This window comes from Prinia subflava, chromosome Z, assembly GCF_021018805.1.
Source record: "Prinia subflava isolate CZ2003 ecotype Zambia chromosome Z, Cam_Psub_1.2, whole genome shotgun sequence".
NCBI classification, from domain to species: Eukaryota; Metazoa; Chordata; class Aves; order Passeriformes; family Cisticolidae; genus Prinia; species Prinia subflava.
Window position 1 is genome coordinate 16,658,851 of NC_086283.1, and position 17,900 is coordinate 16,676,750.

Sequence of the window (17,900 nt, forward strand, 5' to 3'; positions counted from 1 at the left end):
AAGGGATGAATAATTAGAGGTTGTTTATTTATGTCCACAGGGTAAGAACAGATAGAAAAAAAGGCACAAAATACTGAAAGGCAGTACATGGACATACAGTTCCATACTCCCTCAAAGACTATGTCCATATGGAGTCATACTGAGAAAGTAAATACAATTTCTAGGACATAATCTTTTTTTTATAGCTTATTTTGTGAATAAATGGACACATGTCATGTTCATATTAGCAACAGCTTTAATACCAGTAGTTAGTTAATTCCCCCCCAAGTCACCTCCAAAATCCATCAAAATTAAGAAACCTATGTCAAAGCACTGCTAAAGTGCAATTGACTGGGGTATAAAAGTTAGTTAGACAATTACAGCCATTTTAAAGCTCCTGTTCCCATAGAAATTGTTTTATTTTACATGGGCTGCCTGTTGACACTCCTGTGTTTCTGCTGAGAATACTGCAATTCAAAAATAACCCAAAGCTACACACAGCTACAGCACTTACACATTTCAATCAGCCCTGATGAGCCAAAATTGGCTTATATCACACCAACACAGATATAGAAGCATCATGCCAATGCCTCCTTTTAATATTTACTTTGAGACATTTTGTCAGGATTTAAAACACCATTTCTTGGCACCTGGGACTGATCTGAGCTGTGGAATGCTCAAGCTCTTTGCACCCTCCTCAGAAGATACAGCTTGCAGCAGCAGTGCTTGTGCAGCCATGATCTGTATAATTTCAAGGGTGAGATTGAGAGGAAAGTTGTCTCGACCCCACTCAAAAAAGTCTTGAAACTCGAACATAATGAGTTTTCAGCTGAGTCTTCTCCCTGGGCTGTTCACTGTCTTTACCAAGGAGGAGGGAACAGATGGCAGTGGTGTCGTTGGAGGCTGCGCTGTCACACGTTCTGTTATGTGAAGGAAGTGTGAGGGAACTCGAGGCAGTTGGTCCTGATAACTACATCAAAATGTGTGCAGAGCACATTTACTGAGCATTAACCCTGCTGCACACAAGCACTCTCTCGCATTGGATTGAGAATAAATTTGGATTTCCTGTCCCCAGGACTATCCCAGTGCCTTGCTGTAGGTAGATCTGCACAGTAGGGAAAGCTGTACAGACCTTACTGCAATCACTCACGTAATAAACATTAAAAACCCTGCAAAAATAAAACAAGCAGTTTAAGACTTAAATTGTATTTCTCTTACAAAGTTTAAGGCTATCGTTATCTGATTTCCAAACATATATCCAATTCCAAATTTTATAAGCAAGCACAGTTTATGTCAAGTCTCTCGTGGTCCACTCCAAAATCCAATAAGTGTTTGAAAGTGCAGACAAACGTCCCGTAGGTGGCAAGTCTATAAGGGATCACAAAGCAATCTTTGGACACCTACCATAATAGACCTGTCACGAGAAAATTCTTGAAGCATCAAAGATGTCATTAACTAGGCTAGATGCTCTTTTTGGAGCATCAAAGATGTGATTAACTAGGCTGGGTGTTCCTTGTTCAACAGCTAAAGGTTACTGAAACTCTATATTTATATCCTCAGCAATTTTGTCTGACAGCCTGGTGCCCAGACAGTGAGCTGAGGTTCGTCTCTCCTTGCAGACCTTCACAATCACATTTTGTTTCATTTTGTTTCATTTTGTTTCATTTTGTTATCATCCCGGTCTTTATACTGTCCCTGGTACAGTCATTTTCAGAAAACTTCTGGTTATGATTTTTATTTCTGAGAGGAAATGTTGTTTTGGCCCTGGTAATCAGCCACTGCCAGCTCTGCTGGGCCTGTTTAGCTCAATTTTCATTTTTAACATGTACACTGATACATGGGGTTTTATAGCTCTGGGTTAAGGTTTGCAAAAGAAAACATGAAGAGTGTGCTGCATCATCCTCTAAATAGAAACACCTTAAAATGTATTAGAAAATAAAATTCGGTTTTGAGGTAATGCTGTCTGGGCTACTCTGGAAAAACCACTAGATGGCACTAGAGGAAGGGCTTTTAAAAGAACTGAGCGAAATTTGCATTTAAAATATTTACGTATCCACAGACAGAGTACTAATTGCAGACTTCATTAATGCAAAAGGATTTGAGTGTTTTGAAGCCAAGCTTCATCCCACTAATACGACGTATCCCTTTCCTACGGGAACACAACCGCTGGACACCCTCAGCCAAGAGCGCAGAGAGAAGCGATGTGACTTCCTGGCATTTAGAGTGCCATTTCAATCGCACTTGTCTATTTTGGTTCTGTCTGTGCCTCTAGTAGGACGCGAGTACATTTCCAGTGCCAAACGGCGGCCAGCCCCGCACAGCACCACCTGCAGCAAGCCGCGCCACTGCCCTGTGCTGCCGTAGGCGCAACAGGGAAAAGCACGCAGCACGGAAGACTTTCTGTGCCCCAAACTTTAATTTATCATGTAAGTAAAGCTGCAGTAGTTCCCATGCAAAGCCCACCGAGGTACAGCTTCTCGCTCAAAGCAGTCTGATGCGCCAGGGGCAGCTACCCTCGTGCACAGCCCCAAACTCTGCTGAAACAGGACAGCAGCCTGAGGGTGAAACCAAAGGGGGAAAAAACGGGAAGAGAAAAAGGGCCAAGGGCCACTGTGGCGACCGCTCCTGTCTCATGGCGCACCCACTGCCCTCAGGGCCCGCCCAGAGGCGGGAAAACCCGCCCCGCCCCTCCCCCGCCCCCGCCCCGCCCCGCCCACTGCCCGCGCTGCTCCGCCCTCCACAGGAAAGGCTCCCCATTGGCTCCGCTGCTCCCCGCGTGACCCACCGCGGCTCGTCTTACTGGCTACAGCTCGGGGTCAAGGGGTGGGGCCGGCCGGGCGGAAGCTGTGGTAGCGGGCGGGGTTTCCGGTGCTGTGCGCGCGCCGAGGCCCGGGACGGTCGCGGCGGCCGCGCGGGGTGCGGGGCTGTCCGCGCGCGCTGCCGCCGCCGAAGGGGCGGGCCGGGCCGCGCGCGCCTCGGGCGGCGGCGGAAGCGGCGCGGGTGCCTGAGGGGCAGGGAGCGGGGCAGGATGAGCGGCGGGGACGGAAACGAGGAGTTCTACCGGCAGCTGCAGCTCCAGCAGCAGTACGAGGCCAAGCCAGCCGAGGGCGAAGGCGAGGGAGAGTCCGACCCCTTTACCTACGTGGACCCGGCGGACGGGGCGGCCTACGAGTGGGACCTGGAGAAGAAGGCCTGGTTCCCCAAGGTGGGTACGCGGGAGTCCCGCGGAAGGGCGAGAAGAAGGAGCAAGTGATGCCGGGTGTCGTCGCTACGGGGCATTCAGCCCCGTCGTGTCTGCTGCGAGGTCCCAGCAGCACCAAAACACACCTTTTTACAGGCAAAATCACGGTGTCGTCTCCGTCTTTGACCGGCTGCGCTGTTGTGAGGAGCTGTACGTTGGCTGTTCGCCTTGGCGGAGAATCTGTAGAGTTGCTCGGGCCTGGGATGAAGTCACTGTTATATTTGTGGATGTTAATCGGAGATGCCTGGGATGTGTTTAAGTCTTTGTCGCAGTTGCTGTGGTGGTCTCTTTGTGGGCAGTGTAGAAATGAATTAGTATGTTATAAGGTGTAGATGAAAATAGAGAAGTATTATGACTCTTTTATTGTTATCTGAAAATGATGTAAAATAAAAGATGTGTTATTCCATCTCCTTAAGTCTTACAAGTGCAATTGAAAAATAAGTGTATTTCTCTTAGTGACATTTCTCAGCATGGAAATACATTACAGCTTCTAATTATTAACTGCTTTAAGTATAAAATATTATCTTACTATAATAACATAGCTCGTCAAGGAGAGAATGAACATAAATTTAACCGCTCTGCAGGTGAAACAGTAGATTTGTTATCATATAGCAATGAACAAGGGCAATTACTTAATTTAATATTAAGACATTTTATGGCATCTACTTGATGGATGTAATGTGCCATTTCTAGTTTGTGACTGTGAATTCATTGCAATTCAGAGAATCTGAGTGAGAATGAAGCCTGTAGTGCCAAGTTTGAATGTGTGTGAACCTAGGAAGGTGTCTGTAGAGCAGATGGCTTTTGGGAGGGTAAAATCCAGATTCACAAAGTGGAGCGGTGGAGAAATGAGTATTCCTGGCTCCCTTTGGGGTCCTATATCCAGTAAGAACAGTAATTTGTAAAATTATTTTTCTTGTTTTGCTCCCATTTCTTCCCTTTCTCACCTCTCTTGAAATGTGTCTCTTGTCTGTTGCATTTGTCTTTCCTAAGTGCTTTTCTTACCTGTTCTGTCTTGGAGAGGAGATAACATTAAGGGTTGGAGAGGTTAAATAGGAGCAGAAAAGATCATTAGTAAATATGATGTAGAATAGAAATTAGTGACCAATCCATGGCCCACAGTGCTGCACAAAGATTCTTTACCCAGCTGGATGCCACTGAGTTTTTCTTTTGGCTGATGATTACTGCTAGAATTTTTTATCCACATAAACTGAGGAGACTGTTGTAACCAGAAGCTGTACTTCTTTCTCCACGGGCAGTAATGAAATTTTGATTTCTGTTTCTTGACATGAAATGTCAAGAAAGAAGATGAAAATATTCTGACTGGTCTAAGTAATCACTATGTACAGACTGGCATTGCACTGTTGCTCTGCTTTAGGAATACAGTGTCTGCTGAACTTCCACCAAAGCATATTTCAAAGCAGTGCAGAAGTGAATGATATCGTCTAACAGCATTCCCCAGAAAAATTTGGAGACAATAAAATATTTAATAGAAGCTATTGTAACATTGTTTATTAGTTTTTTTATTTCAGTGGTACTGTATTGATCAATACCAACTTTTTTAGTGCTTCACAGACATAGCAGAAAATAACATGTGGAATTCATTGGCTTCTTGCATCACTTGCTGTGAAAATAGGGATGTACACAGGGTATCTGTTCTTCATTCGGTTAATCTATTCCTTTCCATTTCAGTGGGACCCGCAGTTAATTACACTCTCACATGTCCTGTGGTATTGTGTTTCATTTCCTATAAGCTTAATCACCCCAAACTGCGTGACTGGGTGGGTGTGTAGGTAGGACTGATGTTCGTGATGTTCTCCACCAGTACTGGATTGAAGTCCCCAGTAAGCAGTTCTGTGACTGCCTGTTTCTCGTGCTGCCATGGTATGACAGAAGTTCAAATAAAATCCTTCATACGTATGTAAACTCCTCTGTGCTTGGAAAAAGATATTTTAAGGCCAAGTAATGGTTATATGGTAGGATGATAGCATTTTATGCAAAAAACATCTTTGTTACTGAGTGGCAAAATTTGATAGTCCATGGTAGATAATTTGCTAAGAGTAAATGGAGGTTTACACAGAATGCAGTTCCCCCAGAAGCTGGAAGATAATCCTGTTGCAGGTTTAATCACTAATTTACCAGGAGGTTTTCTGATGGAAATTAATAATGCTGTTCACCAGCAAGTCTAGAAGCTTCTTAATCCTCTGGATCTCATCAACTGTGGCACTAAGGATTTGCAAAGATGGCTAAGGTCAAAGATAATGAACCTGATGAGAGCAGAGTCTTCTTGTTTTTCACTAAATATGGTTGTACTTTGTCTTGATGCTGTGTTATGTCATACCTGTAAGAGCAGCCATTTACGCTATTTATTGAGGTGTGTGGCAAATCTTGTTTAGCCTAAGAGCTATTTTGTACTAACCTTTAAAGTTAGAGGGCCCCATGGCCTCTTCATTATTCCTGAGCAGCTTGGTGCTGGCAATTTTGCATTTCTGATTTGTCATAATGAAATTCTAGAGTTGAAATATCAAGCTTCGAGTCACTATGGAAGATAATAGATTACATTTTCATCATTAACACTTGGAATTACTCTCTTACAATAGCTTGATAGCTGTAAGTTTTGTTTCGTTTTGAATACAGATGAAGCAAGTGCAGCAAAGGTTAGAGTCAGATAAAATTTTCAAAGGTTGAGGCTCAGTTTCGAGAAAAAAATATTTCCGAGTGTGCAACTTCAGAAAATACTTTATAATGTGAGGATGCTGACAAATGCAGCTATGATGTCTCTTTTGCATGCAATTGCTAGTGGCTGGAGGTACTGGGTGGAATTTGTGGGGTTGTTTTATTTATTTATTTATTTGGACTTCTAAAATGTAGGCATTGGCCAATATTATACTTTATCTAAATATAGTCTCTCTCTGTAAAAGAGTAAACTAATTCTTTATCTATTCATAGGATAGAAAGTAAATTTATTTATTTATTTGTTAATAATTATTACTACTGCCTTAGAAACAATGTGTTAAAATGCACTTCTGCTTAAGTGCAATATGTACGACCTGTCAAGACAAATATATGTCATCTCTGGAACTGAGTCCATGAAAAGGCAGATGCCTGCAAATGTCAGTCTGTGGATAATCTGTTGGCTTACCATCAGTATCACTTTATCCCTTCACCATGGCTAGGAGTGCTTGGTTTCTGTCCTTCAGGCAGATCCAAGTCACATGGGAAGCAGAAAGTTTTGTTTGAAAAATGACAGAACTTGTGAAGTGTTTGTGTAATAGCTACATACACTGTATGGAATTTGTGTCTTGGTCTACTTCAGGTGATATCTGAACTGATTATTCCTGTTATGTGTCTGACTTTGCAAAGATCATTAAAAGGTTTCAAAATACTGTTATTTTCTATGTTGCCAAATTAGAAAATGATCGTCACCTAACTAACGTTAAAATACAAACCTGAATTTATAGTTCTTTGAAAATTTATATTTGTTTTCATTATTTCTCTTCAGATAACAGAAGATTTCCTGGCAACCTATCATGCCAACTATGGCTTCAATGCAGATGAGACAGATACTTCATCTGCTTCTGGTACAGCCACTGAAAGTAAGCAACCAGTAAGTTCTAAGACATCAGGAACACAACCATCAGCAAATGAGACAGGACAAAAACAAACAGATCCGAAACAAAAATCGGAAAAACGGAAGCTAGAGCCAGGTAAGTAAAGCACTTCCTTCTGTGTAGGCTGTGATCTGTATTGTACTGAGGGAAAACTGGCAGTTGATCATTATCTGGTACAGCAAAGACAAGGTTGTGCTGGTAATTTGTAGAATGGTTCTAAAATTGTGTGGTGCTTCATAAGTATCCTCCTGAATCTGTATACAAGAGGGAAAAAGCAAAATATGGCATGTTCAGAGCTTCTCTTTGAGCAAGCAGAAATTCTTATAAAATCTGGTGGAATATCAACATGTATACTCTTGTGTTTACTATATTACCATAACTGAATTAAATTCTTGTGTTTAGGGTGGTTTCATGTTGAAGAAGACAGAAACACAAATGTTTATGTGACAGGTAAGTAGTAGTGTTTATTTATGTATTTTGAGCTAAAGATAGTAAAAGAGACTCATATATGCCTCTAATATTGTCTAGTCTGTCACTTGCAGACTGCTTAATGTTTCTGACTGCGTAATGTCTTTGTGACCTTTAAATTGCCAATATGGGAAAGAAGTAGAATGGATGTATTCCGTGCTTTTATCTGTTAAGTGGGGCATTCTGTGAGGTGTGTCAGCCAAGTCTCTAATTTATTCTTTTATAGGAAATATAATTTCTGCAGGCTTTTAAGGGATAAGATAATGACAAGTTTATGATGAAATAGTGGATTAACTGTACACATCACTTAATCTACAATTTTCATTTGCTTTAATAAATAATTCTAAGGAAGAAGAATGAAACAGTAAAAAAAAATTGAGAACAGAGTGAGAAAGCAATGTGAAAGCTCAAATGAAATTATCCATGCACTTACGGTGTTTTTCTACCTCTTTTGGATGGAGGGATGCAATCTCTAGGTCATATACTTTGGTGCACTTGGTGGTTGTGAGCAGTCTCAGGGGTGCACAGACTTGCATTTTCAAAAATCTTCATGCAGGCCAAACTAGCATGGGACATCCACATCATTTTCTCATCCCTTTTGGCTTTTTTCTTATCCTCAATTCAGAGTTCAGATCTTAAAATCTCTATGCATTATCAGTTACTCTTTTTATTGAATTAATGAGTGGAGAAAACAGTTGTCTGTTTATAGGTCATGTTCTTAATGTTGGGGTTTTTTGTCTCTCATAATTAGAAGTGCAGTGGAACTTAGAGCTTGGGCAGAAGAGTTACATTTGCAGGGGCCTTTGTGTCCTCTGCAGTGTTGATGACGTGTGACAATAAATCTCTAGGTGTGCATATTAGGGAGCACAGAGATCTTTCTGTGCAGTACACCTTTCTGTGCATTACAAAGTACAAGGATTTTCAAAATACTGGTATGAAATAAATGCTTAGAAGGTATTTCTAACCCAGGGGCAGTGGTTTCTTGCAGTGTATGTAAAATGTTATGCTTTATTTTTGATATCTGTTGTTTAAAGAAGCACTATGGGAAGATTTGTTCTAATGAGTTGTTTGGTTTTTTGTTTTTTTTTTAATTGGACCATATTTAAGCCTTCTGTTTGGATTTATTTTGCAGGTTTACCTCCAGACATCACAAAAGATGAATTTGTACAAGTCATGTCAAAATGTGGTATCATCATGCGAGATCCTCAGACAGAAGAACACAAAATCAAACTGTACAAAGATAAGGAAGGCAATCTTAAAGGAGATGGCCTCTGTTGTTATCTGAAGGTCAGTGGTGCACTGAAATGCGTTTTTTTCCATCCCATCGACGGCACATACGGCCATTGTTTTGGGATCACATTCAGGAGATTCTTAAAAATCTAAAGTACAACTTGGAACATAGGTATCTGTATTAAAGATTTACTCCAGAAATGCCCATTTACTTCATTTGTTTCCTCTTATCCAGCCTCACGCTCTGCCTGGAAATGGCCAGAATACCTGCTGAACTTGTCTCTGCATGTTCCTGTCTTGGGTGCCTTAGATTATGGGCTGAAATGGGAGGCTTCTCACCTTTTACTTAGAAAATATGCCACTGTGTAACCAAGAGTACAGAAATAACAAGCCAGGAAGGAACATACTGTAGTCCTGTATTTACAGCATTTAATTGGGAACTGATTTGGTTCAGAGCTGTGCTTTCATTCTTTATTAAGCTATAAAAGCTTAGGCTGCAATACGGTTTCCTTACATGTTTCACTTGTGAATCATTTGTAAAGTTGGTGATTGCAAGTGCAGCCAGCTTTAGTTCTGCAAGAGGTACCAGGCAGTACTAAATTAAATGGCAGTACTAAATCTTAGGCCATGCTATTTTTGTAATTGTAGTAGTTAGGGCTGTGGAGTGCACCAGCATAAATACTGTCTGCACTCTAAAGGACTTCTAGGAACACATTAAAAATTACTTAAGAGTCTCAACATACACTCTTCTTGGAAAAGTGATACAAGTTTTATAGGAAATCCCCAGAAAACTTTTTATTCTTGCTTTTAAGTTCATCAGCTTGCTTGGATATTGCAGTTTAGTGTCTATGACATATTTGAATGAAATATATGCAGCTGCTTTTGGATGTATTAATCAATTACAACAGAAGTGAAGAATTATTGGATTTTGATCAAGAAAACAGTGCCAGCTGTGTGTCAGAAGACAGCATTGTGGTTTTCAGTGACAGGGACTTGATTCTTGGCACAGTACACTTAATGACATGTTATTGGAATACAATTTGATTTCGCCATGTGCTTTAAAGTTTGGGCTGTTTTATCTTCCAATAGAGAGAATCGGTTCAACTTGCTTTGAGGCTTTTGGATGAAGCAGAAATCCGAGGCTATAAATTGCATGTGGAAGTTGCAAAGTTCCAACTGAAGGGGGAGTATGATGCAAGCAAAAAGAAGAAGAAATGTAAAGACTACAAGAAGAAGTTGTCACAACAGCAGAAGTTTGTATTTTTTATTTCAGTAAAATATTGCTTGAATTCTAAGTGCTATTAGTAAAAGTGCTTTCTTTCAAATACAGTGCTAAGTTTTGCAAAAATGAAAGTCTTGTCTGACAGTGCAATAGCTTAACTATTGCATGTTTGAAGGGGACTAACTCCTAGATTAAATGTTGATATAATGAACTTCTTTCTGATTCACACATTAAACAATACATAAGGAGCAATGATGCCTCCAGATGTAGAAGAAAATGTTACAGCTCTGGGGAAAGAAAAGGCTCTCTTCCCCTTCAGCGGATAAGTGCATGTGAGTCTTGTCGCAGTATCTGGGCTTACTGCTGGAAGGGCATAACACTCTGGCTGCTCACGTATGTTTAGTGCCATACTGCAGAAGTTGCAAAGGGCAAGAAAATAACTGATGGCTGCCACAGGAGCAAATGCTAAAATATCTCTGTAGATTCCCCCAGACATCTCTCTCTGCTATAAAATATACTAGGTTTTGAGTTGTACCTTGATTCATTTCTTTTGTCACTTAAAATTCGTTCTTCTATCTTTTGGAACCAAGAAGACGCAGATTAAAGAAGAAAAAAGTTTGAATACTTTTGATATTTCAATGAAAGCAGCAATCCACTAAGCATTGTAAATAGTAATGCAGAAATGTTTTCCCATAGTTAAGGGGAGCAGAGGCTACTTGATATCTTATCAATTAAATACAGAAATATATCTGCCCCAAAGATACATTGATGGTTCTTGCAGTAAGAAGTCTCCAGTGTGTAGGCATGTGTAGGAAAATTATGAAATTGTGTTTGACTGAAATTTGTGTGAGTAAAAGGACTGTGTTTCTTTTGAGCTGATTTACTGGTATAACTGCTCTCATTGGAAATCCAAGTTTTCTTCAGCTAAAGTAGCAGGTACAAGAAGAAACTTAAGATTTCCCCACCCCAGTGTATGATCTTGAGATTTAAAAGTGTAAGTAAACGTGTGGGGTTTTTTGTAATAGGATATGAAATAGGCATTTCTACAAGAAGTAAGATTTGCTGTGAGAAGGCAAAGACCTAGAACAGATGTGCTGGGTTACATGACTAGTTGGTGTTAGTGGCTCTACACTAGGAAACAAAATACATCTTGTAGTAATGCCTGTGTAAGAGATGAAGTGTTTTTACATGTTCTTAAAAAAATACCCAGTTAAATTTTACCTAGGGGAGTTAGTGGATCTTCTTTTTTTACAGAATAAGTTAGGAAAAAAATGGTAAAATACTGACGTTTTAGTTGCACTGGAAAACAGCTGGTTCCTTTATCTGAGTTGATATTAGGAAGGAATTAGTATTTCATAAATACTTTGTCAGTTTTAAAAAATACTTTACTTTGAAAAACTACGTATATTCACTCTAGGAGATTTCCAGTACCCTAAAACCTCAAATGTTTTGTAGCAGTAGTAAACCTGGGTGTTTTTTAGATAAATAACTCAACTCTTTGTGTCAAAATATATGTTAATATTTTGCAAAAAATGCCAAATTAATGATTTTTTTCTCAACAAATACTTGTAGAAACTGAAGAGAGGCGCAACAATATCTTCTTACTGTTGCTTCATTTCATTAGACAGCTGGATTGGAGGCCGGAGAAGAAAGATGGAGCAACTCGAATGCGGCATGAACGCATCGTTATTATCAGGAATATGTTTCACCCCAAGGACTTTGAGGTAGGAAAATGCAGTTTGCTTCTGTAGATTGTGCTGTTAGGAGTTAACACATCTGAACTTTCTGCCATACAAATTGTAGCAAAATTCTAAGATACAAATAAAATTAAACTTACTGTTTGGGAAGGATGTTCTCCTGTGCCAAACATCTGCTTTAAATTCATTCATTTCTCTCCAAAAGCAAGAAAAAGATGTTGGAAAGAACGTATTTTTCAAGTCAGGGTTTTTCACTGTCTGAAAAACTTATATATCTGACAATATTCCTTCCTGGGGTGGAAAGAGGAGTAAACAGCAGTAATGGTTGGAATAGAGAAACAAGCACATAATAGCTTTATTAAAAAGTATTGAGTTTATTAAATTAAGTTTATATTAAATTCATCATATAAGAGCTGTCTGCCACTCCCATGTGCCTTTGAAAATGCAGTATAACAGCACTCAATTTATGGACCTTTAACAGATTGACAGATGTGTACCACTGGTGATGGAGCAAAAATAAAGCTGAGAGAAGTGAGTGCTTGTGTTTAATTAATGCTGTGTAATTGCTTTGTAGGAGGACCCTTTAGTGCTAAATGAGATAAGAGAAGATCTGCGGACTGAATGTGAGAAGTTTGGTCAAGTAAAGAAGGTTCTCATATTTGATGTAGGTATTTTTACATGTTGTGTTCGCAGAATTGATGTAATGTTTAAAGGTGCAAAACATTTATGCTGCTTTAAATATGAGTGGAGCGTTCATTTAAGTGTGTTTACTTCATGGAAACTTGACTTAATCTTTCAGTGCTCTAAAACTTTTGGAACTTGAATGTCTTAAGCACTTGTTGACTGCAGACTATGTAAAGGCAAACTAACCCTTCCCAGGAGCTTGAGTACATGTTACAAGTTTGAAAGTGTATGGATTCATTATTTGTAGCTAAGCTAGCTGAGATGTTTTTTATTGTCAGTGTTAAAAAATTGTGTTCTGTGCGTTTATAGAAACAACATATGGAAACTTGAGGACTGAACTTTTCAAACAGGATTATGTATGATTATGTATGATTTATTATTAAATGCAAGTTGCCTTCCTTACAGAGGCATCCTGATGGCGTCGCTTCTGTGTCATTTAAAGAAGCAACAGAAGCTGATCTATGCAAGGTGACTCTAAATGGAAGGTGGTTTGGTGGCCGTCAGCTCAGTGCTGAAACATGGGATGGTGTAACGGATTATCAGGTAGCCTTTCATGGTTCTGTTTTATCAAATATGTCTTTCAAACAGTAAATCTGCTCGAATTGTAAGAATGCTTGGCATTCCTGTCCCCATGCTCTTCCCCTGCCCATGCCTGCATTATGTTGCTTCTCTTGAAAAGCTGTAGAATGTCTCCAAAAATCGTTCTCAATTATTCAGCTTAGAAAAAAATTAGAGGACCTCTTTAAGTACTGAAAGTGTCAGCTTAGAGGGCTAGCCACTGGATGTATGGATCATTAGTTCAGTCAGCATTGAGATATTTCTGTAATGTAAATATTTGTTTAATTTTATCTGTGTAAATAGTCTTTTTGACAAGTATGACTCCATAATGATGTGTATAAACACTTCTTTAACAGGTGGAGGAGACTGCAAGAGAAAGGGAAGAAAGGCTTAAGGTGTGGGAGTCATTTTTAGGGGATCCAGATGCAAAGGAGCAGCAAACTACATCTGATTCAAATTCTGCATCAAGTAGTGTTAAACTGCCTGAAGGGAAACAACTTCCAGAGGTTAATGACACCCCTAAGGAGGATGCAGCTCCTGAGAGGGCGAATAATGGTGAGGGTATCAATGAAGATGGAGCTCCATCCACAGACAGCAGCCTTGCAGGCAGTGATGGTGAAGCTGATACATAACATCTTTAATACTTTATGAAAGCATGATTTTTAGGGTGATGTTTGAGTGTATCCTTTTCTTCAGGGTGACTGCAGACAATATTCATATGAATATAGATATATTAGAATGTCATAAACTATGTGCTTTGAAGTTTTCATTAAAGCAGTGTTTAATGAGGTTCTAAAAGTTTGTATTAATTGGCTGTTCAGGTAAAGTAACTCAAGTTGCCACGAATGCAGTAAAACTCATCAGGCTTCTTTTGTTCTAACTATGCTTGTCAGTGTTTCATCACGTGAGTGTGAAATATGTTCCAACCCTTATGTTTATGTAACTGTATGTAACTTACGTAATGCAAAGCTTTTACAAGATTTGTGGATTGTACTTTTAATTTTCCTGTAGCCCTTGGAACTCAGTATTTCGATAATTCGTGTCCTGGTATGTTGGATCATTTTATGGAACAGATGCTGTGATCCATATAGGGTGAACGCATTGGGTATGTTGCTATGTATTAGGTGGCAGATGATGAGTAGTATCAGGTCACAAGCTTAAATAAAGTGGCAGACGGAGTTGCCATAGCAACCCTAAGGCAAACTGAGTGAAGAGAGGTTATTAAATCACAGCATTCAGCAAATTAGTTGTTCCTTCCCCTGTTTAGATTTTCTGTTGATATTGGATAGAGACTGGAATTATGTCAAGGAGACTAGAAATGCATGAACACATGTATTCTAGGTGATAATAACATTGACTTTACACTCTCATGGTCTGTATGCAGTAGGTATCAAAATAGGCTTTTGATTTTTGTGGTGGCTTTGTTAGTTCTTGCTTTATATTAGAGTAAGTTTTTCCTTAACTTAGCATGATGAATGTGAGTTCTCCTCAACATTTTAGTTTAGCTGTGTGTGCTCGTCACTGTGGGGAGGATCTTCCATGTTTCATAAAATTTAAATGCTTTTGGCAGCTCAAACTGCAGTTTGTTGTGCAAAAGTTAGAACACTTTAAAATATTCTTTCAAATAATGTTCTTATATGGAAAAAGCAAATGCTAGTCCTCTTCAAAATATTTCCAAAAACAAGGACTTAGAAGATATTCTAACTTTAAATATCTTAATAAGTGGCAGGCTTTCAAAAATAACTGGAGAGAGCTGTTTTGGGTATAGTCATTCTTAATTTAGAATTCCACTATTTTGATAAGTAAGGCTAGAAGAACATGGTTTTAGGCACTAAGCAAATAAAAATTCATAGCATGCTGTTCATATGGATGGTTACCAGTACACATTTGCGAGGAGGATCCTTTGAATTTTTTTTAATTCATATTGGATTGCGAGAAACTATAGATGCCAATTCCTGATTTTCCATTATGAGGTAATCGGAATACTTTGAAAATGTTATCTTCAAACCTTGTGCTCTGAGATTACCATAGAGATTTCTTGAATTCGATATGGTTGTCTAAGTTTATTTTGTTGGGATTTTTTAAATATATAGTTAATATGTGTGGGTGGCTATACCAAGAGCATCTAAGCTATCACTTGTGGTTGTAGATTACGTCTTTTGTGACAAAAATAACTGTCATATTTTTTATGTTAAAAGTCTGAGGGCTCATTATACGCTGATAGGACAGATTTCCCATTTTGAGTTGCATTATAAAGAAGAGATGTAAAAAACATGCCAACCAAAATAAGTCCATTTTCTCATCTTTCCAAATGTGTGGATTGTGTGTTTCAGCAATGCAGGTGTTTGAAGAGTTCAGGGAATCTGGAACACTGCCTTGTTAGTAGCTGCACGTAGTGGTATATTCAGATACATTTCTGGGTTGTGTTGGTTCTGCCTTAGTTATTTTTATTGGTAAGATGCACCACAGACCTGAGAGATCTGGAAGTGTTTGCATATGAGGAGTGTAGTTTAGTGTGGTGAGTTGCTTTCAGTGCTCCTTTTCTTCCTTCAGCTTCTAGACTCCAGTCTTTAGATCTCTTACTCTTGTGTTTTGTTTGCTCTTTTTTTTTTTAAGGAAGCCCAGTTGTGTTACACTACACAGTTAAATCACTTGTTTTACAGTGGAATTACAACTGATATAGGGAAACTTGTGTAATTTATATTCAAAATTTGTAAAGTTTTATCAAGCCTTATCATGGTATCAGACATGGAAAACAAGGTTAGTGTTAGTGATTGAAATAAGACTTTGAAAAATACGGAGTTGTTGTATATGCAGTAAACCTTCCTCTCTCCAGCTGATGTGCAAATTTGACTGGCTTGCTGCAGAAGTAAAATATGCTCTTAGTCCTTTCACCTTCTCTTCTAGACTTCACACTAAAGTAGAGCACCAACAAAGACTGAGACCAAATGCTTTATTGGCTTTTCTATTAACTAGAATTCTTAAGAAATAAAAGCTCTTTTTCCATGCAAATATGTTGTTTTCAAATGTGGCATTATACTCAAACTTGTATTTTCTTTTTGTCTACCTCCATTTTCCCCGGTAAAATGTAAAAATATATTTTTATAAGCTGTTCATTGAGTTATTGAGGCATTTAGTAGTCCAAGGAGAGGTTGATGCAGCTGTGACTCTTTCCGGCAGATTTTCATTAAAACCAAATCCTTTAGATTTTTCCTTTTTGAAATTATTTATGAAATTATTTTGAATTTATGAATTTTTTATAAATCAGTCAGAACAGAAATCAAAAATTTTCACAGAACTTAAAATTTCTATTTTGAAGTACGATTATGGAGCTCTTATAGTATAGAGCAGTAATGTTTAATAAGAAGTTTTAACAAATCTGAACAAGCTGAGTTGCTTTTTAAACTTGCATATTTTTCTTACTAAACAGCATCATACACAAATTGGTAAGAAAATGTTAAAGGAATTACTTTATTTTTTCTTTAATTTAAAGTCTTCTCTAATTACTTTTCTTGCTCATTAGAAGTGACAAGAACAACCTTTTTGCACAAGTTTCTAAGGTTTTAGGTCCCATTCTAGTGTTCCAGTATACTGCATGTACCTCCATCCCTGTGCGTTTGGTGAGAGGTTCATTTTAAGAGAATCTGTCTCCTTTCCTCGGTGTATGATGAAAACAATAGCCAGCAACAGGCTGAAACAATCATTATTGGATATTATTATGGGTAGTTATTTTTACTCAGTTTTGAACTAGAGAAATAGTTGTTTCTACCAATCTCCCATGTAACAAAAACTATGCAAAGCCACTTAACTACAGAATGACAGAGTATTAATTGATCCTTCAGCATAATTTGGCAGAATCACTTTCCAAACCATCCAAAATAGTTGCTTCAGGATAAATTGGTAGTTTGCATTAGAATTAAATGCTATTTCAGTGGTTTGCTGGGAAGGAATTTTTTTGGAGTTACAGGTATTCACCAGAGATGACGTGGCTGGAGGAGCATGGCCCAAGTAGACACCTGGAAACAAAAAGCCTCAAAATAAAAGGCTTTTTAGAAGGCTTTCTCTTTCTTCACAGGTTCTCGAATGTTCGTATACAAGTGTAAAGAGGGAATTAGTTTCATTTTGCATCAAAATGTTTATCTGCTTCTCCAGGCTTTTAAAAAATTTTTAAATTTAATTTCAGTCCCTCGTACAGCTTAGGTTTTGTATAAGGATTGCAATTCACTTAAAATCTTTAGTGTGTTAAATGCAGTGCATTTTAGCAAAAGCATGTCCTAGACATTATTCAGTTAAGGTTAACCTGTTAACAATTACAAATAACTAGCTTAATTAGCTTAATTCACTTAGGAAAACTTGAAGGTGTTGGATACTTCATAGAAACCCAAACTTGCCTTTCATAAATATTCATACCCTGAATTCTTGAACCTAAACCAAACCAGATTTGTAAAAGAAAACCAAACCAAACACACGTTCCTATAGATTTTAATTTGATTTAAATTCTTGTTTTTATTTCTGCATTTGAGGAAACATACTGCAGTATGGTAAATGAATTCTGTGAGTTGTGTAATTGTGTTGATTTGATTTGTGTGTATTGTAGTGCTCATTATGGCTTGACGTTTTACTGTCAGGATACTCTAAAAGTTCTGTAAAATATTTATAGAATTATGAAAACTTTTGCAGCAAACTGTTTTTTTGCTCATTCTGTAATTTGAAAGTATATTGTTAGATTAAACTTTTCAGTAAGTAGACTTGGAATTTTTTCTGACGGGATTTTCTCTCAATAAATTAATCATTTTCATTTATCCTTTAGAAAAGTAACATTACAAAGCAAATGGTATTTGAATAATATCTAGCCTTGTGACAGCATCTGAGAATACCCTTTGTTTGTCTTCAATTTGTTTCTTAAAGGGGTTGTGTTTTATACTGCCTTTTTAATAAACAAGCTCATGAACAGAACCAGTCTTTGCTGATTAGTTTTAAGATAATATATTTGTCTTTTTTCGTCAGTAAAAGATACCATAGCATTTGATGCACAGGAGCTTCAGTTTGTTGACCACATGTTAATGTACCAGAGCTTCCAGTTGGACTTAGCAGACAAGTTGCGGGAGCTAAGTGGGATATGGTATTTGTTCCCTATTTTTGAGTTTGGTCTCAGCCTTCTTCCTGGCTTGTGCTGTTAATGGACCTGCATGGAGAGAAAAGGAGCAGGA

The 17,900-nt window shown here is 38.4% G+C and overlaps 1 protein-coding gene across 1 annotated transcript; it reads left to right on the forward strand.

Annotated features, from left to right (window-relative positions):
- The first annotated feature begins 2,824 nt into the window (after positions 1 to 2,824).
- Positions 2,825 to 17,646, forward strand: HTATSF1 (HIV-1 Tat specific factor 1). Its single transcript, XM_063422619.1, has 9 exons — positions 2,825 to 3,184; positions 6,723 to 6,927; positions 7,234 to 7,281; positions 8,432 to 8,586; positions 9,619 to 9,782; positions 11,376 to 11,475; positions 12,023 to 12,112; positions 12,538 to 12,675; positions 13,047 to 17,646. The coding sequence occupies exons 1-9, from the start codon at positions 3,008 to 3,010 to the stop codon at positions 13,320 to 13,322; spliced, it is 1,353 nt and encodes a 450-aa protein (XP_063278689.1). The 5' UTR covers positions 2,825 to 3,007; the 3' UTR covers positions 13,323 to 17,646.
- The last annotated feature ends 254 nt before the right edge of the window (positions 17,647 to 17,900 follow it).

Excerpts from the sequence above, each read along its gene's own strand:
- HTATSF1 (XM_063422619.1), top strand. The coding sequence starts at position 3,008 with ATGAGCGGCGGGGACGGAAACGAGGAGTTCTACCGGCAGCTGCAGCTC. Across the intron at positions 11,476-12,022 it reads TTCACCCCAAGGACTTTGAG|GAGGACCCTTTAGTGCTAAA; the intron begins GTAGGAAAATGC and ends ATTGCTTTGTAG. Across the intron at positions 12,676-13,046 it reads ATGGTGTAACGGATTATCAG|GTGGAGGAGACTGCAAGAGA; the intron begins GTAGCCTTTCAT and ends CTTCTTTAACAG.